Raw genomic sequence first — 24,000 nt, forward strand, 5'->3', positions numbered from 1 at the left:
CATTCAGTTGTTCATTTTTCAAAATAGTGGTGTCTCATATATGGAAGTACATGCAGAGAAATAGACCCAGTGAAAAAAGGATGTTGGTGATTGGTATATTATAGATATGTATATATAGTCTGATTCATAAAAAATGGCATAACTCAAAGTCTGCATTTAGACCTGTAGGGGCTAGAGTATTGAGATTTCAATTCTTCCTAATTTTCTAATTTCATCTTCCGCTCGCCAGTTAAGTGTGATTTTCTGGATTGCCATAAATTCTAGAAATTGGGGATCTTTATTGTGTATTAAACTGAAGTTTTCTGAAACACTGTGTTTGTCGTACCCTTTTTTGATGTGAAAAAAAGAATGTAAACAAATGTAAAACAAGGCTGCAACATAAAAATGTGAAAATATGAAGGGGTCTGAATATTTTCTGAATGCACTGTATGGATTACTCATGAGCAGGGTGAATCTTTCTACAAACCACACCTTCCAAGTGTCCCTATTTAGGAGTCACTGTCTTTCTATTCTATATTTCCTTTCAAAGTATCGGGCAGCATCACCTGTGTGGGCAGGGCCGGATTAAGAGCACAGTGGGCCTGGTGCTGACAATTATGATGGGCCTAACTATGGAATCTTATCGACCAAAAACACTAAAACAGTCATACCTCCCAAGCGTCATGTATCTGATGGAGATGGTGCTGGAGGGAAACTCATAGGATGCAGCTATAAGAAAACACATACTCTATGCTAATCTCTCTCTAATTTATGCTTTCATCTTTCAAGTAAATCCATAACCCCTAACAGCAGTGTCCAGTGAAGCAGGAAGTCAATAGGTGGGGTAAAAGGGTGGGCCACTGGTGCGAATCACGTAACCTGCCAAAAGGGAGAACATGCCCAAAAAGGGGGCATGTCTGTCCAAAGAATTGGAAGGCCAGCCTGGCATGAATGCATGTCAGGCTGCCCGACAATCATGCAGGCTGTCCAACTAAGGGCATGCTATGCAAGCAGCACCCTTAGCGTCTAATGATGCGCTCACTCCATGCTTTCTAAGGACTGTCCCCTAGCACTCGCTGGTCCACTTGTCTCCTCACCTTCTTACTAGCAGGCAGAAGTTCCTGGTATATAGTCCGAGACAGAGAAAAGGTGTATGTAGTGAGTGTAGAAGAAAGGGGACATGCCACAGTGTTAGAGAGACCAACGTCTGCATTACCTAAACTAATTTTATTGTCAGCGAGTCCACACAAGTTTTGTTCCCATACATCCCTCGTCACCAGAACAACTACAGCTTATTGTTTTTGTTCTGGTAAGTAGAATCATTCCATTCAGGCTTTTTGCAGTAAACACTGTCTTTTCAGAGAAAATAACTCCACTGGCCACTCCTTAGATGGCTGCTAGAGGTGCTTCCTGGGGCAGTACTGCCTAATGTGCAGCACTGCCATTCTGTGTTTCCACCCTCTGCATGCAGACACTGAACTTTCCTCATAGAGATGCGTTGATTCAATTTATCTTTATGAGGAGATGCTGATTGGCCAGGGCTATATTGGACTTGTGCTGGCTCTGCCCCTGATCTGCCTAGTTGACAGTCTCAGCCAATCCTATGGGGAAGTATTGTAATTTGCTCAGACCACCACTTCTGATGATGTCAGCAGACAGTCAGTTCAGAGGCAGAGCCAGCAGCTGCAGACTTGAATACAAGTAATATTTTACTATATTTAGGGAGGCAAGAAGGGGCCAGGGTGGTGGTTTTAACATAATAGGGTCAGAAATACATGATTGTGTTCCTGACCCTATAGTGCTCCTTTAAGCAAGAGTATGTGAAGAGTAGTTAGGGTTGCCACCTTTCTTGGAAAAAAAATACCAGTCTTAATCATTTTTATAATTAATTCGTTATGCGTGACATCACATGATGTGAATCACAAGGAGTGATATCAGAGACAATTCTGTAAAATCACCAACAAACTACTCACAGTTTGATTCTGCTGTATAGATGGATTTCTCCCAGTGTCTCCCTGTCTCCCAGTGTCTCAGTCTTGCAAGTCACCCAGTGTCTCAGTGTCAGTGTCCCCATGTCGCCCAGTCCCTAGTCTCCCAGTGTCTCAGTGTCCCCATTTCTCCCAGTGTCCCAATGTCTCAGTGTGTCCCCATGTCACTGGGCTACTGGGGACACAGTGAGACATGGGGACACTGAGAGAGCTGGGGACACAGATAGACATGGGGACACTGAGAGACATGGTGACACTGAGAGAAATGGGGACACTGAAAGACATGGGGACATTGAGAGACCCGGGGACACTGAGAGACATGAGGACACAGAGACATGGGGACACTGGGAGACATTTGGGGAAACTGGGAGAAATGGGGACACTGAGACACTAGGGACACAGACACTGGGAGACATGGGGACACTGGAACATTTGGGGACACTAAGACACTAGGGACACAGAGACATGGGAACACAGACACTGGGAGACTAGGGGACACTGGGAGACTAGGGGACACTGGGAGACTAGGGGACATAGACATGGGGACACTGGGTCATATAGGGACACATGGGGACACTAGGCACACTGAGAGACATGGGACACAGACACTGGGGACACTGGCTGGGGAACATGGGGACACTGGGAGACATGGGGACATAGTGTCTCCGTGTCCCAATGTCTCAGTGTCTCCCAATGTCCCACAGCATTCCCATGTGTCTCAGTGTTCCCAGGTCTCCCAGTGTCTGTGTCCCCATGTGTCCTAGTGTCTCAGTGTCCCCTAGTGTCTGTGTCCCCATGTGTCCCCTAGTGTCTGTGTCCCCTAGTGTCTCAGTGTTCCCATATGTCCCCTAGTGTCTCAGTGTCCCTGCTGCCTTTCCCCACATCCCTCACTTACCTGAGCTGTAGAGCTGCTGTCTGGACTCTGTGCTGTGTTGCTGCTCCCCCATGGATCAGTGAGTAGTAGAGAGAGGCAGGGATATGCTGTGTAACTTCCTATCCCTGCCTCTCTCCACACACAGTGACCCCTACTGGCCGGTGCTGGTATTGCAGAGTAATCTCCATTTATTCTGAGAAAAAAAACTGCATTTGTATTGCCGGTATTACTGGAATACCGGCATGGCCAGGCAGCCTCAAATACCGGCTGTGCCAGTAAAATACCAGTCAGGTGGCAAACCTAAGAGTAGTATGTAAAAAAAAATAAAAACATTTTTTGACATTTTTTTTTTACATTTTTTTTACATTTTTTTTTTAAATGGGCCTATTCCATGGGCCTGGGCCTGGGCCTGGAGCTGCAGCTCCATCAGCCCCTATGTTAATCCGGCCCTGCGTGTGGGGGTGAAGCTCAAAAAGAGGCTTTTCTAGCCTATTTTAGGACCTTTGTCCTCCCAATCATTGCTATTTCTTGAATATCCTGCTTTTCAGAGATGCTGGAGATATTCTCATACCTCCCAAATTTTTAAAAAAAAATTATGTTGAGGATATGGCTTTAGTGATGCTCCTCACTTGGGGGAGAAACTAATTAATTAATGCATATCAGCTGTAGCCTCAACCATACGAAAGTATATATGTTCTAATGTGCTACAAACACAATTGCCTTTCATAAAGTTACATATACTTAAACTTCTGTTGAAATGCAATGTGGCCAATTTTGCAGTGTTGCACATTATAGGTTTGAATTGGGCACATTGCACATTTAACGTTTAAGTTTATGTCACCTTATGTAAGTTTATGTCACCTTATGTAATGCACTTTTTTGTAGCACATTAGTATATATAAACTGTACGTTACCTCGGCACCCTAGTGCAAGCAAGTTGGTTACTAATGTCTTTCTGGAACACATATGTCCATGTCAGTCCCTTGTATTATCCTTACCATTTACTTAATTTATTTGTTGTGCTTTACACGTATTCTATTCAGAATGGTTATACAATTACCTTCTGCAAATAAAACAACATACTGCAGTATTTAAGGACAGGATGAACACTTGCATTCTGTTGTGGTTATGGTGCCAGAAGTTGCTGGCGCCCCTTCTGTTGCAAGGAGTCAAACTGCTTTAGAACAGGTTGACTCTTTACCTGGAGAGCACTGGGCATCACTCCCTGCTTCATCTACAGCTCAGTTGCAGCCAGAAGCACCTACTCACCAGCTTCAGTTAACACTCCTAGCAGTGCAGGTCTACAGCATTGGCTGTTAGTGTCATCTGATGGCTCACAGCCAGTAAGCTAAGCCCTGCACTGCCAGACGTAGCTCAGTAAAGAGAGCTTCCTCTATTCACTGAGTAGTACTGTGTCAGGGCAGGTGCACACCAATATGCAGGCCTATGGCACAGACTATCTTATACTAAGGAAAGACAACTTATTACCAGTCATTAGAGTGCCAGGGCTTAACGTAGGATAGTATAAAAGAAAGTCTGATAAACAGACAGGGGCAAACCGAGGCCAAGGAACACAAAAATACAGGTAAACGTGATAACAGAGCAATGATCTAGGATTCCAGATACCACAATATTCACTAAATAGAGCCAATTTAATAACAAGAAAACACACTGACTCACAATAGTGACTTGCATCAATTATGACACCCAGGGTATGCGACAAATGTTGCGAACTTGATGCAGCTTGGTGCAGCATAAAATTATAATGCAAACATTGTGGTGTATATAGGGATTCAGGTGGAGCAGTCAGTGTCTGCGCACCTGGCATGAATAGAGTGAAGTCTGGGACTGTGCACATCGGAAACAGGCAACCAAGATCACTCGTCAGACCTATATCCCTTCCAATGCATTAACTACAGAAGAGAAACACGGGACACATGGGAATCAATGACTTCCTAACCCAAAGTCTAGGATTCCAGAGATATTTGATAAACAGAGTCAAATCAAAAACCATTAAACAGGCTGAATCACAATACGTACTCTCGGGTAATTGAACACGTCAGGGCAAGGAAGAGTGGTCAGAGTGACCTTAAATAACCCCAGAGTGGCTGCCACTGGCTTGCATTGATTATGACGCCAAAAGATATGCGACCAATGTCACAGAATTGATGTGGATTGGCATATAGAGATTGTAAGGTAGAACAGTCCGTGTCAAAAAGATGCCAGAATGATGCACGGCGGCATCCATAAGTGCAGGGGCCATGACATAGTGGAGAATTCAAACCGTTCTGGAGCAGTTTAGTCCTTACAATATGGAGTGCCAGGGCATTCCTGGCACCATAACTACTACAGTGTGCTGTAGTGGCCATGGTGCTTGTATTGTTAAATAGGAGCATTTATCCAGTGTACAAAGTCTGTCTTGAGTTAATTATTTTATGATCAGGCAATTGTAAATTTACTTTCCTGCAGCCCTATTAGGTTGCACATGCCCCTCCAGTGTGCTTCCATGTAAAATTAAATCACTAAGGCTAAATAAAACAGAGCATTTAGTCTGTGACCTAGATAAAAATAAATAAATAAATAAACGCTCAGTTAATGCAGTTCTATAAAGCAATCATTTAATTTATTAGGCTAGCATATTGTGCAGGTCACCTTAATCGAAACTTCAATAGAAAACAATAGAAACCTGTCAGACAGAAATTTTTAATTCTGTTTTATCTCAATAGACTTATGGTGACTGTTATTTTCTTAAAAGCTATTTCCAATTATGTTTCTCTGTTCATTTTGTGAGCTTAACAGGGAGCTAGGTGAATTATTCCAATATAACAAATATATTATTTATGAAGCCATATGGAAGATGTTTTAATAGTTTTTTTTATTATTATTTAGTTGCCTGCAGGGTTGTTTAATGGTTTTTAAAACATTCTCAAGTAGATTTATAGAAAATAAAATAATCTTGTTCTGACTGACCAGTTCTAAATACACACTGCTCTCTAATTTCAAAATCAACATGTTTCAGATTGAAAGCTTTTTGCTCAAGATATGTTGCTAAATATATAGATAAACTCAAAATATGCTGACCAGATGAGAAATATATAATATACACATCTGTATCAGTTATGACTGGTTAGTGCTTGCTTGATAGAGCAAATCATGTAAAGAACAAACAGTCTTTGTCTCTGCTTTTCAACTGTTTGTAAAAGCTATTGGGTTTCAATAATGCGTTAAGAAATATAACCAAATTCTATGAGTAGGTAACAGATTTCCGCCATTTCTGCCCAGTTGGCTCTTGGCTAAATGCTTTTTGCCAATAGTGCTATACCACATCCTGTTATAAAAGGTTTTTGTAACTCATGCTTAAGGAGACAGGGGGAGCTTCCTGCTTTACCTGTACAAGAAGCATATATTTTAGGGTACTTTGAGTGCCCTTTTAAATATTAAAGGACCACTATAGTGCCAGGAAAACATACTCGTTTTCCTGGCACTATAGTGCCCGGAGGGTGCCCCCCACCCTCAGGGTCCCCATCCCGCTGGGCTCTAGGGGGTGGAAGGGGTTAAACTTACCTCTTTCTCCATCGCCGGGCGGGGAGCTCTAATCCCTCTTCTTCCGTCACTGGCTGAATGCGCATACGCGGCAAGAGCTGCGCACGCATTCAGCCAGTCCATAGGAAAGCATTCTCAATGCTTTCCTATGGACGCTGGCGTCTTCTCACTGTAAAAATCACAGTGAGAAGCGCGGAAGCCCTCTAGCGGCTGTCAATGAGACAGCCATTAGAGGCTGGATTAACCCATAGGTAAACATAGCAGTTTCTCTGAAACTGCTATGTTTACAGAAAAAAGGGTTAAAGGAACACTATAGTCACCTAAATTACTTTAGCTAAATAAAGCAGTTTTAGTGTATAGATCATTCCCCTGCAATTTCATTGCTCAATTCACTGTCATTTAGGAGTTATATCACTTTGTTTCTGTTTATGCAGCCCTAGCCACACCTCCCCTGGCTATGATTGACAGAGCCTGCATGAAAAAAAAAACTGGTTTCACTTTCAAACAGATGTAATTTACCTTAAATAATTGTATGTCAATCTCTAAATTGAACTTTAATCACATACAGGAGGCTCTTGCAGGGTCTAGCAAGCCATTAACATAGCAGGGGATAAGAAAATCTTAATTAAACAGAACTTGCAATAAAGAAAGCCTAAATAGGGCTCTCTTTACAGGAAGTGTTTATGGAAGGCTGTGCAAGTCACATGCAGGGAGGTGTGACTAGGGTTCATAAACAAAGGAATTTAACTCCTAAATGACATAGAATTGAGCAGTGAGGCTGCAGGGGCATGTTCTATACACCAAAACTGCTTCATTAAGCTAAAGTTGTTCAGGCGACTATAGTGTCCCTTTAATCCTAGCTGGACCTGGCACCCAGACCACTTCATTAAGCTGAAGTGGTCTGGCTGCCTATAGTGGTCCTTTAAAGCTAGTTTGGTGGATGGTTGTCACAGGGGAAATTAAAGGGACACTGTAGTCACCAAAACACCTTTAGCTCAATGAAGCAGTTTTGGTTTATAGACCATGCCCGTGCAGTCTCACTGCTCAATTCTCTGCCATTTAGATGTTAAAGGAACACTATAGTCACCTAAATTACTTTAGCTAAATAAAGCAGTTCTAGTGTATAGATAATTCCACTGCAATTTCACTGCTCAATTCACTGTCATTTAGGAGTTAAATCACTTTGTTTCTGTTTATGCAGCCCTAGCCACACCTCCCCTGGATATGATTGACAGAGCCTGTATGAAAAAAAAATGGTTTCACTTTCAAACAGATGTAATTTACCTTAAATAATTCTCAATCTCTAAATTGAACTTTAATCACATACAGGAGGCTCTTGCAGGGTCTAGCAAGTTATTAACATAGCAGGGGATAAGAAAATCTTAATTAAACAGAACTTGCAATAAAGAAAGCCTAAATAGGGCTCTCTTTACAGGAAGTGTTTATGGAAGGCTGTGCAAGTTACATGCAGGAAGGTGTGACTAGGGTTCATAAATAAAGGGATTTAACTCCTAAATGGCAGAGGATTAGCAGTGAGGCTGCAGGGGCATGTTCTATACACCAAAACTGCTTCATTAAGCTAAAGTTGTTCAGGTGACTATAGTGTCCCTTTAATTAACTTTGTTTATGCCGCCCTAATCACACCTTCTTGCATGTAACATGCACAGACTTAATAAACACTTATCTAATATTTAAACTTCAATTATTGTTCAGTCTGTTTAAAGGGACACTATAGTCACCAGGACAACTACAGCTTAATATAGCTGTTTTGATGTCTATAACCTGTCTCTGCAGGCTTTTTGCTGTAAACACTGCCTTTTCAGAGAATTGATCAGTGAGACTTTAGATCTGTGATCTATACACAAAAACTGCCTACTTAACCCCTTCAGGACCGCTGACGGTTCAGGACCGTCAGCGGTAAAACGTGCGTTTGGACCGCTGACGGTCCTGAACCGTCATAACGGTCTGGGGCTACTTACCTGACTCACTCGATCACATGACCGCAATAGGTGTCCATGTGTCTGCCTGCAGGGGGACTGTGCTGACAGGCAGTGTCCCTGCAAGTGAAAAATCAAAAAAATAAAGTGAAATAAAATCAATCAGTGTAAAAAAAAAAAAAAATATATGTGTATATATATATATATACATGTATTATATCTATATATACCTATATATAATATATGTATATATATCATATATATAATGTCATACTAAGTGTATTTTTATATTTATATATACGTATATTAATATAAAAATACACTTATATTTAAATTACACACGAATATATACAATATATATAATAACTATATATATGGTATATATATATATTATTATAAAATACAAATAATATGTTAATAAAAATAAATAACAAAAAATAATTATATTATTAATTATATAAATTATATATATATATATGCAATTTTATTCTAACAGTATTTTGATATTGATATATATATATTTATATCAAAATACACTTAGAATGTAATGATATATATATCTATGTATAAATAAATAAATAAAAATAATACGAAATATACATATGTCCACATACATAATTACATAAATAATTTCATAAATATACACGTAGACGTCAAATATATAAATATGTATATATATTAAAATTCTACGTTCGTTTTTATGTAATATTTTTACTTAATTAAGTAATTTTAATGATTGCAATTTGAGGGACCTGCCTGCCAACCCAGGCCAAAAGTCCAGATAATTTAATTTGCTAGCACTGTGTTTAACCCTGTAACTTTCTATGACACCCTAAATCCTGTACATGGAGGTACTGTTTTACTCGGGAGACTTCGCTGAACATAAATATTAGTGTTTCAAAACAGTAAAACATATCACAGCGATGATATTGGCAGTGAAAGTGAAGTTTTTTGCATTTTTCACACACAAACAGCTCTTTCACTGAGGATATTATTGCTGTGATATATTTTACTGTTCTGATACACTAATATTTGTGTTCAGCGAAGTCTCCTGAGTATAACAGTACCCCACATGTAGAGGTTTTATAGTGTTTGTGAAAGTTACAGGGTCAAATATAAGGCTTGATTTTACTTTTTTTTTTTTATATTGAAATTTGTCAGATTGGTTAGGTTGCCTTTGAGAGCGTATGGTAGCCAAGGAATGAGAATTAGCCCCATGATGGCATACCATTTGCAAAAGAAGACAACCCAAGGTATTGCAAATGGGGTATGTTCAGCCTTTTTTAGTAGCCACTTAGTCACAAACACCGGCCAAAGTTAGCGTTTTTTGCATTTTTAACACACAAACAAATATAAATGCTAACTTTGGCCAGTGTTTGTGACTAGGTGGCTACTAAAAAAGACTGGACATACCCCATTTTGAATACCCTGGGTTGTCTACTTTAAAAAATATGTACATGTTAGGTGTGTTTCGGGGATTTATGACAGATAACGGTGTTACAATGTCACTATTGATACATTTAAAATATATATATATATATATATTGAAACAGCAATTTCCTACTTGTATTTAGAGACCTATAACTTGCAAAAAAAAGCAATAAAGCATGTAAACACTGGGTGTTTTTAAACTCGGGACAAAATTTTGAATCTTTTTAGCAGTTTTTTTCATTAGCTTTTGTAGATAAGTAAAAGATTTTTCAAGTAAAAGTCCAAAAACATGTTTTTTTTTAAATTTTTCACCATATTTTATTTTTTTTTTTAAATACAATATATGACATAATATGAATAATGGTATGTAAAGAAAGCCCTTCTTGTCGTGAAAAAAACAATATATAACTTGTATGGGAACCGTAAATGAGAGAGCGGAAAATTACAGCTAAACACAAACACCACAAAAGTGTTAAAACTGCTCTGGTCCTTAACGTACAAACATCGCAAAAACAGGCCGGTCCTTAAGGGGTTAAGCTAAAGTTGTTTTGGTGACTACAGTCTCCATTTAAGAGTGCATGTTCTTTAGAGAAACTGTAATGGAGCTTGCAGTGCTTTTATAAAACACAAATAAGAAATCTGGCATTCAACACTGTGTTATAATCTGGCAGCGCCATGGTGGGTACATGGGGATGAGGTGGTCCCAGATAAGCCTATTTCTGCACCTTCACTTCTCCTGCTTATTAGATGTACCACGTTAATTAAGTTAGCTTAAGGCTCGATAGCAAGATTGCAAAATAATTTGGCTGGAGTATAAGCAGTCATTACACTTTTGTATCATCTTTTGTCTTTTGAGTCTCAGGAAAGGTTTGTGCATTTGATCTACATACTTTCTTTCCTGGGGGAATTAGATTTTAATCTGAATGAGTTCTCTGGATGCTGGATGAATCATATGTGTACATTTCTAATCTTCCAAATGTGGCATCTAGAAGTGTAGGCTGATGAAGCAAACAGTATCAGTCTGTAAAAATTCTGTGTATACTGTACATTTTCTAAATGCATTGCTCTTTTTCAGGACTCATTTCCTATGCCTTTATTTCAATAAAAATAGGGGTTAATACAAAATGGATGGTGATTTTTACTTGCCTTAGTTAAGTTCTGTACCTGTACCTATCAATCAGTAATAGGGAATAATTAAAAAGGAAAAATATATCAAAATAAGGACTAAAAAATATTTTTAAACACATAGTAGAAACATGAATTTTAAAGATAATTTTATTTATTTTTTCTTTCAGGGACTTAGCACGAAAAGACAGGAACGGTGCATCAGATCCATTTGTTAGAGTACAATACAATGGAAAAATACAGGAGAGTTCAGTAAGTGATTCATATTTAATAAATGATTTAGAATTATTATCTTTCCAGTTCTAAGAACTCATATGGAGAAATGTAATGGTTTGATTAACAGGAACAATCATTAAACTCTTCATGTTCGTTTTTGAAATGGCCGCAATCCTATATTTTAAAAGATTTTATAGTTTCTATTCCTTCCCCCACCTTTTTTCATCTTCTGCCCAGTGTGTATCAGACTGCTGACATTTTTGCATAAAGTATGGCTAAACCAAGTCTATACACTGTATGAAAGGACTGGATCACAGTATAAAACTGTGGAGTGGTTACAAACACAGAACACCTATACTGGGGGAGGTACTCTCACTGTTCTATAGCTAGCCAAAATTGAATAATGTCACTCCCAGGATTGATTCAAGAGGACCACATTTCTTCCAGGGAACTATTTAAAGGAACACTATAGGGTCAGGAACAGAAACATCATCACCCCCATCATCTAGCCCCCCTGTCCCCACCCTCTAAATATAGTAACATCTTCCTTGTATTCAAGTCTGCAATTGCTGCCTCTGCCTCTGAACTGCCTGCTGACTGAATGCATTTTTTTTTTTAAAACAGACAGTGTTTACTGCAAAAAGCCTGAAGAGAATGATTCTACACACTATAACAAATAAGCTGTAGTTGTTCTGGTAACTATAGTGTTCCTTTAATTGTTTCCTGTTTGTTCACATTTTTTTGAAGCATCCACTAATCTTGAAAAGCTCTGTCAGGCCTCATCCTATACACCCCATGTTTTCTCGATTCTTAATCAGATTCTTGTTTTTGATGATCATAGGCCTCTCTCCTCTGTTATGGGTAAGAAGGAAATTGCAAGACCATCATGGATTGGCCTCTGTCTTGGCAGATGATTGTTGTGATGCAGTCACTGCTCATACTACACTGTAAATCAACACACACTTTCATTTAATGATATGTACATTACTTTGAGGATATGCAAAGGATGCAAGGATAAACAGCATATGGGCAACCTTGGATCCATTACAAAGACATGAGTCATTACCACATGCCTAAAAAAATTCAAATAGCAATTATACTTATACTTCCAATAGATGACAGTCACATAATCAGGGCAGTATAGTGCATGTAAAAAAAGAATAAGGAGGGGGCGAGGCCTGGCTGCCAAACTAAATGGCTGCATGCATAGTGAGCTCTGATCGAGAATCTGCAAAATCTCTACAATATTGACTCTTACTAGCCAAAAAACAGCAATCTATGCGCTGGATACAGCCTACAAGCAACCCTGCTATAATTCAAAACTTAGCCGACACATGCCAAGCAGATTGAACTCAAAACACCACTGCGGCCTACCCAGAGGTGAGAGCGTGGGAGAGGAGGTCAATCTCCCCGCTTGCCCTCCCACTGGAACAAGCTGAAACAGTACGGGATCCCGTCCCCCCTCCCGCCGGCAGGGGTTATCCCGGCCCCATCACCCCAGCTACACTCACCGGTCACTGGTGGTCCCGTCGCCCGGCACGGGCTGCGACAGGAGGCTTGTCCCCACAGCCGACCTAAGATGGCAGAAACCGGGCCACCCACCATGCCACAATGCCTGACAGACTCAAATCTAACTAAGCTGGACAAAAACTTGGAGGAATTCTGGCGGAGACTTGAGGAGAGGCAGCAGAGGGCAAACATGCCGCACCACTCACCTCCTGCACCTCAAAGGTTCTTGCTGATCCATCTGAAGCAGAATGGTACCGCACCCAGGCGACGAAAGAGGAAACAAACCTGGCGGTCAACTCCTGGGGTTAAGCCTGCCCGCAGAGCCCCCCTGCTGAGACCCTCTTCCGATAGAAGACTTCAACATCCCCGCCAGGTTGCGTGCGGCCCAAGACTCCGCGGCGAACTGGGCACCCTGGACTCCCCAGGAGAGAGCCTGGATACTGTGTGGAGAGTCAGCAGTGGTCAGAGACCGACAAAGGCAACGGGAACTGGAATCCACAGAGGTTCAGTCCATCATGCATACCCCAAGCCTGACCTGGACAGAGACTGTTTGAAGTGGCCCATTAGAGGCATCGGCTGACTCTCTGACCCTCAGTGACTGGTGCTCCCTGACTGTTGCCGGACCAAATACAACTGCCGACCACCCTTGCCACTCTTATGGACTCACTCCAGACCCGCAGCCAAGAGAGATAGGCTGTGCCCGGCGGGAGGGACATACAGTGCCTCACAACTGGGAACCAGGCTGACGTTTGCCTCTATTTTATTATTTGATTGTTATTATTCAGGTTGATGCCCAGTTAAAGTTAGCTCTGTCTCCTATGCCCCCACGGCCATCTACCAGTTTACTGCAGCCTTAACAAGATGCTAGTTTCCGTGGTTAACCCGATAAGCTAATCGATGACTCTCTACCCACAGACAGATAGAACCTATCACTTACACTGTCTAACAACCTGCTGCACTTATCACGCCTAAGTTTCTCCAATAGTTTAGAAACGTTACCTATACATATTAAGAATCTAAATCATGCAACTATCCTGACTGTTACATCATTGCTAGTAAAACCCAGTATAGCTACATAGGTGATGGTGCATTAAGCATTCTGTTATCGTTTGCATACTTATGAACCATCTTGACTCTCCTAATACCTTACCGCTAGCCCGACCATTCATTCCTTGCATAAAGTTTTTCTTGTTATAATTTACTATTACTAACAATGTTCAGGGCCCCTATATAAATCTATGGTATAAGCATGACCACTATATATATATAAAAAAAAAATTAAATTTTTCTTGTATGCCATGACATTGGACACTTGTTTTGACTATGTTGGTTTATTTTGCTGTCGTGGCATCGCAGACCAGATTGTAATTCACTGAAGAATTAAAAAAATAAATAAAAAAGAATAAGGAAATAATAATAGTGCAGATCTGTATGAATAGTTTTGTTTATACTGTATTTGATTTATACTGTAATCACATTCAATATGTTGATTGGTAAATAAGTAGTAAAAATAACAATTTATTTGAAACCCATAGGTTTAAAAAGCAATAAAACAAAGTATGGTAAAATGGAAACACAAATAGGTGTGGTAATGGTTGGCGCTTAATGAAGAATTATGTGGTAATAGTTAATGTAGCTGCTGTAAACACTCCCAATATCCCACCATAGAAAGACACCAAAGTAAACAAATAACTTGGGGTCTGGTTGGTGTTTCCACCTTCCAAACCTCTAGTTAGAGTGCAGCGCTATACAGATTGAGTTTGTAGTACATATAACTCACCCTATTGATGGCTTGTTTGGGTGTGTACATAAAAGATAAAATATATATACAGAATAATTGTGCAATATTGTAAATACAAAGTATTTTGTATCTAAATGTGAGTTGGAATTTACTCACATTTTTTAGAGCCTTTTTAGATTTTAGGCTCTAAAATTCCAAGCTTCCGTGTCTTTAAGGTAGACAGCTTGACCCCTTTTTTTCTTTATGGTTCTTTCCTATATATCTTTCCTCCATGAGAGTGTAAAAAGAGAGAGAGAAGGAACTCTAGGTGTAGTATATTTAGGAGATCCTCTTTAAGTAAATATTTAAAAGAGAGAACAAATGAGTGCTCACCTTTTATAGAGCCTTTTTATCCCAGGCTCTAAGTTTGCAGGCTTAGTGTCAAAATGGGGTGACACCTCCCCTTTACCGGATAAAGTGCAGGATACAATGATAGATATATATAATTTATTGTATACTATAATTAAAATGTAAATATAAAATATCACAATAACTAGAAAATAAAAAAAGTAAATATATAGGTAAATAATATCAGTAGTAGTCTTTGTTCTCCTCTGCCAAGATGCGTTTCGCTCCAATCAGCTTCCTCAGTTGGCCATAGGTTACACTCTGCTTGTTCCGGTTTTTATATGTTCCAAAAAGCCCGCTTGTTTTTCAATTAGCCAATCGGCTTCGGTTTCTTCCGACGTTTTCGTAACGTCACTTGCGACGTTTTCGTGACGTAACGTCACTTACGTTCTAGCATCATAGGGACTTCAAATCCCATGATGCTTTGCGAGGGTAAATTAACTTCTGGGTTTGTCCGTCGGCCGTAAAAGTTCAATGTCATATGCATCAATGTCTCTATATGAATTCCGCTCAGGATACAAATAAATATTAGAGAAAACAGAAATGTTTATCATGTTTTGTGTACATTCGTCAGAAATAATTTAATAACCGTTTAATCTTATGTTATAGACGAATATATTTCTTTAGATTTTCCTTTATATGTACCAAAAAAAGTTTTCACGCATTAAAAAGGTCCAATGCAGATCTATAATTAATATTAATCACAATTTCTTGTGTTATTACCTATTCTAAAAAGAGAGAATGTACTATATAGACATTTTGTATGTTTTATTCTAAATCCAAAGAAGAGTAAAAATCTAAAAATGTATTTTTTTAGTTAGATGTTAATAAGTTTATATGTTTAGTGCTTCAATGCATGAAATACATATATATATATATACATATATATATATATGTATATATATATATATATGTATATATATATATAGATAGATAGATAGATTTAAAACAAGGTGGGTTATTCTGTATGGGATAAAATATCACAAATACGGCGGAGCCTGACCGGGGAGCTGAGCAGACACGATGTCAGTGGGCTCCCGATCCTGAACCCAAATATCAGCAAAAAACAAGAGGAACCCGCCTAATACTGAACCCCAGCCTGCCTCACCCTGTGCCACAGAGGTTAAGGAACCGGGGGATACCTTACACGACCTGATAGCTCGCAGGGAACCCGGGATAGAGGATCGAGGCCTACATCTCACAGAGCAGGGGAGAGGCGGCCGCTCTCCCTGCACTCTAAAGCATGCAGCACCGGCAGTATCGGGCTGCCCCCTCCCCCTTGGGACCGGTGGGGGTTATCCCAGTCCCAACCAACAAATCCTGTACACTCACACAGCATGCAAATGAAGACGACAACCAAAAAGCCAAACCAGCAGGCCGCAAGCAGCACTAAAATGGCGGATGCTCAGCCTAACGAAGACCATGCGCTGCCAGAGTACCGGCTTAGCCCAGACGAATCCTTAAACACTCGCCTGCAAAAGCTTCTTGAGAACTTCTGGGTGAGGGTGGAAGCTCGACACGCTGCCGCACAGATACGGGCACAGGCGAACCGGGGCGCAAAGCAGACACGTGAGAGTGACAGCCGGAGAAGGCCCGGTGGACCCTCGGGCATAAACCTGACAAAGCTGACAACCACTCAACAAACGAGCCCATCCGGGCTGAAGGCCCTAAGGGGCGAAGCCCCGACGTATCCCCCACAAAGGCGGAGGCTCATACGCCGCAGGCGGAACACCACCATGGCTTCCAGACCTACCCCAATGGTATACCTTTTTTGTTTTATTTTTATAGGTCATTTCCATCTTCTTTTTTATACCAAAAAGTTTTTTATCCTGGTCTATTTTTTGAGACTAAGTAGATTCATCCACTGAGGATAGATATATTATTAAAATATCCTTCATATTTCCTCTCAATTTTTGCAACATTTTTTTTAACACATGCAGTAGTTATAGAGGTTAAGTACCAATGTATTTATGATATTTTATCCCATACAGAATAACCCACCTTGTTTTAAATATATATATATATATATATATATATATATATATATATATGTGTGTGTGTGTGTGTGTGTGTATTTCATGCATTGAAGCACTAAACATATAAACTTATTAACAGCTAACTAAAAAAATACATTTTTAGATTTTTACTCTTCTTTGGATTTAGAATAAAACATACAAAATGTCTATATAGTACATTCTCTCTTTTTAGAATAGGCAATAACACAAGAAATTGTGATTAATATTAATTATAGATCTGCATTGGACCTTTTTAATGCGTGAAAACTTTTTTTGGTACATATAAAGGAAAATCTAAAGAAATATATTCGTCTATAACATAAGATTAAACTGTTATTAAATTATTTCTGACGAATGTACACAAAACATGATGAAAATTTCTGTTTTCTCTAATATTTATTTGTATCCTGAGCGGAATTCATATAGAGACATTGATGCATATGACATTGAACTTTTACGGCCGACGGACAAACCCGGAAGTTAATTTACCCTCGCAAAGCATCATGGGATTTGAAGTCCCCATGATGCCAGAACGTAAGTGACGTTACGTCACGAAAACGTCGCAAGTGACGTTACGAAAACGTCGGAAGAAACCGAAGCCGATTGGCTAATTGAAAAACAAGCGGGCTTTTTGGAACATATAAAAACCGGAACAAGCAGAGTGTAACCTATGGCCAATTGAGGAAGCTGATCGGAGCGAAACGCGTCTTGGCAGAGGAGAACAAAGACTACTACTGATATAATTTACCTATATATTGACTTTTTTATTTTCTAGTTATTGTGATATTTTATATTTATATTTTAATTATAGTATACAATAAATTATATATATCTATCATTGTATCCTGCACTTTATCCGGTAAAGGGGAGGTGTCACCCCATTTTGACACTAAGCCTGCAAACTTAGAGCCTGGGATAAAAAGGCTCTATAAAAGGTGAGCACTCATTTGTTCTCTCTTTTAAATATTTACTTAAAGAGGATCTCCTAAATATACTACACCTAGAGTTCCTTCTCTCTCTCTCTTTTTACACTCTCATTGAGGAGAGATATATAGGAAAGAACCATAAAGAAAAAAAGGGGTCAAGCTGACTACCTTAAAGACACGGAAGCTTGGATGTTTAGAGCCTAAAATCTAAAAAGGCTCTAAAAATTTGAGTAAATTCCAACTCACATTTAGATACAAAATACTTTGTATTTACAATATTGCACAATTATTTTGTATATATTTTTTTATCTTTTATGTACACACCCAAACAAGCCATCAATAGGGTGAGTTATATGTACTACAAACTCAATCTGTATAGCGCTGCACTCTAACTAGAGGTTTGGAAGGTGGAAACACCAACCAGACCCCAAGTTATTTGTTTACTTTAAAGTATGGTAAAACTCTAATGCATAAAAAGTATGCAACCAGGTTGCTGCTTACAGGATAGAATGGTGAGTATAAAGGTACATGTACCCGCTACTCACAACCACGCTTTCCCACATGGGGGTTTCCCATGAAGATTTGTGATCTTGGCGGTGTCCGTCTGGTGGAGTCGAGGCTCTGAGCTTTGTAGCTGCTGTTCGTATTTCACGTTCACGCTTAGGTCCACCCACCTGGATGCGTAATTACGTCACGCCTACGCGTTTCGTCGTGCACAGACAGCTTCGTCAGGACGTTTTGATCTGCTTCAAACGTCCTGACAAAGCCGTCTGTGCACGGCTAAATGCGTAGACGTGACGTGATTACGCATCCAAAGATATACATGCTCAGCGACAGACACTCACTAACAGACACACTCTCAGTAACAGACACACACACTAACACTCACTAACAGACACACACTAACACTCTCACTAACAGACACACACATTACATTCTCACTAACACACTTACATTTTTTTATTTTGTTTTGCTTACATTTTGGTGGCTTTTTCACAGTGGTCCAGTGGGGCTGGCTGCAGGTTGGCGGGCAGTCACAGGGTGAGCAGTGGAGGTGGGTAGAGAGGGAGTGCTCTCCTCTGATCCTCCTGCTCAGCTCCCCCGTGCACCTTTCAGTGATGCTGGAACCAGAGTGACAAATGCCTTGTCAGCCTCGCACTAAATACAGTGCTGATTGTGCCAGCAAGATCCAATGCTCTTCTGTGAGATGAATGTTCCCACAATACCAAGATGAGGATGAAGATTTCCCCTGAGAATGACTTCGAATGACTTTGAACACAATAATATGATTGTTAGCTATCTTCTTTTCTGCAGTTTAAAATAATATAACAACAGAGAACGCAACAAGGGGATTCTTATAACATAATTATTTTAATTCCATGAGCACATAGTATATTAATATTTCACAATATATTTAATAGTGGGTAATTATATACTGTTTACATTGGAGTCCACAATGGCATTTATATGTTATACGTTTTCCCATATATATGTCACTGTAGGTTGTGAAGAAGTCATGTTACCCCCGCTGGAATGAAACATTTGAATTTGACCTGGATGAGTCTTGTACTGAGAAATTAACCATAGAGGTTTGGGACTGGGATCTTGTCAGCAGGAATGATTTTTTGGGAAAGGTAAAGCAATACAGCATTATTTCATTATAATTCTTTATATGCTTTATGGAGCAGACACTCTTTGAAACAAAATAACTGTTGATTATCATGAAAAGAACAATAACATTCAACTGTAAAAAATGGTTAAATATTATGTGGGGTCTTGTGTGTTTTTATTTTTAAAGGAACCATCCAACCACCATAACTACTGCAGCACATACTATAACCACTGTCAAAAGGGTGCTCTCAGCCAATGTTCTTAGCTTTGTGTTGCAGCCTCCAGGCTGCAGAGAAAGAGGCGACTGGCACCTGGTTCACTGCAGGTAAGTAGCTAAACCGTTACCAAGTGGTTTGACTACTTACTCTAGCAGGGTACCAATGCACTGTTGTCACCATAACTCTAGCAGGGTACCAATGCACTGTTGTCACTACAGTATGCTGTACAACTTGTGTTTTTTTGTAGTGTTACTTTAAGTAACATTATTTTAAACATAAAGGACAATTGGTGGTGACATTTAACTAAAAACAGCAATACAAATAGTACAATTTCAATTTTTCTTAGTAGGGTTGTACCTATCTTGGAAAATAAAACATTCCATGATAATGAATGATTTTGGCATCTTTGAATTAGGAGAGACACAAAGTCTTTACTATTTTCTTTGTAGTGCCCCCTTCTGGAAATATTACAGCTTTCTAGAGTTTGGATGAGTAACTTAATTAATGCCACTAGTGTCTAGAAGTATATCAAGTGCAATGGATGTGCCTGCTGTGTCCTGGCATGCCTAAATACCGGGTCCAGTTGTCATTCAAGTCTCACACGCTGCCTGCATATTCTCAGCCAAATGGCTTTGCTCATTGTCTAAAGATGCAGTAAATAAAAAAAGCTTTCAAAACAGAAATGATTACTATAAGGATGAGCATAATCCTGCTGTGATTTTTTACAAGTAATATTACTAGGCTGCATGGAGATAGGCAAATGGAGCTCTGGAACTTATACCATAACCAAGGAAAGGAAAATACCGTAGATGAATATATAGTGTATAGCAATCTATGACGTAAATTGCTTGCCTATATAATTAACCATAACATTAAAGATACCAAAAGATCAAAGCTAGCTTGTTCATGTACCTAATTGAAATGTATTTTAAAATGATGTGTTAATGTAGACAGTAAGGATTATATGTGTTTAGACACGGAGGTAAATATAGGTTCCGCTCTTATTAAGGTTAGAATACCTTTGTTAAGGTAAAAAAAAAAACAGCTTGTCATAGTACTTCTGTGCTAGTTTTTGTATTGCTGTATTTATAGTAATTGCACTTTGAAATGTGCAGATGTTTGATACATTTTCTGCATTGAATAACATAACTAGTAATGTTTGTGGGTAAACTTTTTGTGTTTTGAAGGTGGTGATTAACTTAAATGGACTTCAAACTGACTTACAAGAAGAAGGCTGGTTTAGACTGAGTCCTGGAAAATCCAAAGTCAATGTGGATGAGTAAGTTAACATTATGGGCATATTCTTACCTGTATACAATTATCAATACACATTTTATGATATATTCTGATCATATTTATTAAGGTGTTATAAAAAGTGTCAGTCTTTATAATAAATTCTGCCAGTTTCCACAGAAATTCTCAGAACTTAAAATTCGATAAATCTGTTGCGTCACAAAAAATGTATATATGTAAAAATGACAGTTGGGGTGCAAATGAAGCAATAGATTAAAAAATCTGGTATATTTATTACATTGTGCTGAAAATGTACTGAAAGTTAGTTGTAAACGTGGTGGTGATACTTTGATAATCATTATAATGGTAATTTTTTAAACATATATAAAAGCTGTACAATCTTCACATTTTTGGCTTAACCCCTTAAGGACACTTGACATGTGTGACATGTCATGATTCCTTTTTATTCCAGAAGTTTGGTACTTAAGGGTTTAAAGGACCACTATAGTGCCAGGAAAACATACTCGTTTTCCTGGCACTATAGGGTCTCTAGGTCCCCCCCACCCTTAGGGTCCTCCTTCCGCCGGGCTCTAGGGTGAGGAAGGGGTTAAACACTTACCTTCTCTCCACCACCGGGCTCCCTCGCAGTGGGGACTCTCCGCCTCCTTTCCCCGTCATCGTCTGAATGCGCATGAGCGGCAAGAGGCGCGCGCGCATTCAGCCAGTCCACTGGAAAGCATTCTCAATGCTTTCCTATGGACGCTGGCATCTTCTCACTGTGAATATCACAGTGAGAAGCGCGGAAGCACCTCTAGCAGCTGTCAATGAGACAGCCACTAGAGGCTGGATTAACCCAAAGGTAAACATAGCAGTTTCTCTGAAACTGCTATGTTTACAGCAGAAAGGGTTAATCCTAGAGGGACCTGGCACCCAGACCACTTCATTAAGCTGAAGTGGTCTGGGTGCCTATAGTGGTCCTTTAAGCTAAATATATCCTGCTTTACATTGCAGTAATCTTTCTGAGATATGCTACTGCTTTACTCAAAGCAAAGTGAGCTACAAATGTGTACAGCACATTGTAGAGCAGCACTATCTGAAAGGCACATACGTTTTTAAACTGCTATCCTCCTGCAACACTTTGCAAATCAGTGGAGTATCTTAAATCTTGAAACTGATGATGGGGCTAAACTACATATCCCATAAACTGTGACTGGACAGGTGTTTATAGCAATAGATATACTAACTAGAACAAGAAACTTATTTAGTTGACCAGCTTCCTTGTTTTTGCTTGCTTGTACAAGTGTGTGTGTAAAAGATGCATTTTAAAAAGAGAAGGGGGACAATTCCAGCCCGTGGTATAATTTTAATATTATTTTTAGACTGTTTTATTAAAATTATATTTATAATTTTTTCATTATGTTTTATTGTGTAGCATAATCATGCCATTTACATTAATTCTTAACGAGTATGAAAGAAGAAAATGCTTTCTAACATTAGATGCTCTTCCCAGCGAAACAATGAATCTCCACCCAGCCATTTCCATTTATATTCTGGTTGCATAACATTCACATTTATTCCCACATACTGATTTTTCTCAGCAACTAATGTAATATCCAAATAACAAGCACATATCAAACTCTGTTATTTTAAAATATCTAGGAACAAACATGTAATTAAAGTGCAACAAAATAAATGTACAGTTTCAGCTAAACAATACACTTTTTTAAAAGTGTAAGAAACAGGTTTCCATGTAAGCATTTGCTAATCACAGCTTGTCTATTGAAATGATGTTTCAATCTCTCTGTAGGTTACAAAGTGAGCACAAAAGACTCCAAAAAGCTAAATGCATTTACAAAGTGAAAAGAAATCATTTACTTGCCGTTAAAGTGGATTTGTGTAATAATAACACTTTAAATATTATATAAAAAGAAAAGATAATGAGAGAAATGATTATGAAACGAAAATGGGGAGCATGTACTTCACATGTCACGTTATAAAAAGAAACCCGACTATAATCCACTATAGGTGTGATATATGATTTTATTTTAAAACCACACAACAACACAGACTAACAAAAATGCTAAAACAGAAAAGAACAAAAGCAGTAAGGGGAAGAAGGAAAATGCAATAGTGAATAGTGGACAATACATGTGGGATATTTTTTTCAGTCAGGAACCTCAGTAATGTAGTGTGAGTGTGAGCAAGGCCAGAAGCTTTCTGCACCGAGCTAAACTCGCAGTGCAGGGCTTAGCTCATTTGCTGTAAGTACTCCATTGGCATTCTCAACCAATGAGCCAGGTCACAGGATGCTGCAACTGGCACCTTGAGCAAAACATATGCAAACAGTTTTACTATTTACTCTGGTAGGGCTTTATAGCGAACTATAAAGCTTATTGGGCTTGAAAACGTCCTTTAATATATAAAGTAACTTAGTAACTCAACTGGCATGCACTAAGGGCATTAAAATGGAACTGAAAGGGTTAATAGTGTTAGGTGAAAATCTCCACTGAGGGCTTAATAAACCTTTTTGCATTATATATAAGCATATAAAGTCCCAGAGCATAGATATGACAGTCATCAGACAGGGTTTATGAGAATTGCCCAGATTGTGAGCTCATATAAAGTCTACACATTAATGCTACAAAACAATTTTGGATATCAGCTGTCTAATAAGATATATCTTGTATGATTCTGTCACATCTATAAGGGGACAATGTGATGCAGAAAGGCTGATGTGTCACAGTCCAAAAAAATGTTGTTCCTCATAACCTTAACCTTTAACAAGGACCGGATTTACATTGATCAGCCACAACATTAAAACCACTGACACGTGAAGTGAATAACATTGATTATATCACTAACTATCATGTGTTGGAAGCAGGAAAAATGGTCAAGCAAAAAAATCTGAGTGACTTTGACAAGGGCCAAATAGAGATGGCTAGGCAACTGGGTTAGAGCATCTTCAAAATGTCAGGTCTTGTGGGGTGTTCCTGGTATGTAGTGGTTAGTATCTACCAAAAGAAGTGCAAGGATGAGCAACCAGTAAACCATTGTCAGTGTCATTGTCTCATTGAAGCACATGAGGAGCTAAGGCTAGTTTGTTTGCTCTGATTACACATTAAGAGCTACTGTAGCTTAAATTGCTGAGTTACTTAATGCTGGCTATGATAGAAACGTGTCAGAACACACAGTGCTGAAAATGGAACTGCATAGCCGCAGACCGGTCAGAGTGCCCATGATTATCCCTGTCCACATCCAAAAGCCCCT

The 24,000-nt window shown here is 39.1% G+C and overlaps 1 protein-coding gene across 1 annotated transcript in view; it reads left to right on the plus strand.

The window, feature by feature from the left end:
- The window catches only part of LOC134612449 (ras GTPase-activating protein 4-like), a 228,250-nt gene that overhangs the window by 140,756 nt on the left and 63,494 nt on the right, over nucleotides 1–24,000 (plus strand). Inside the window, exons 7-9 of the mRNA XM_063456808.1 lie at nucleotides 11,048–11,129; nucleotides 19,174–19,305; nucleotides 20,688–20,779. Of these exons, the coding sequence (XP_063312878.1) occupies nucleotides 11,048–11,129; nucleotides 19,174–19,305; nucleotides 20,688–20,779 (306 nt within the window). The remainder of the gene's footprint in view (nucleotides 1–11,047; nucleotides 11,130–19,173; nucleotides 19,306–20,687; nucleotides 20,780–24,000) is intronic.

Source organism: Pelobates fuscus, chromosome 1 (assembly GCF_036172605.1).
Source record: "Pelobates fuscus isolate aPelFus1 chromosome 1, aPelFus1.pri, whole genome shotgun sequence".
NCBI classification, from domain to species: domain Eukaryota; kingdom Metazoa; phylum Chordata; class Amphibia; order Anura; family Pelobatidae; genus Pelobates; species Pelobates fuscus.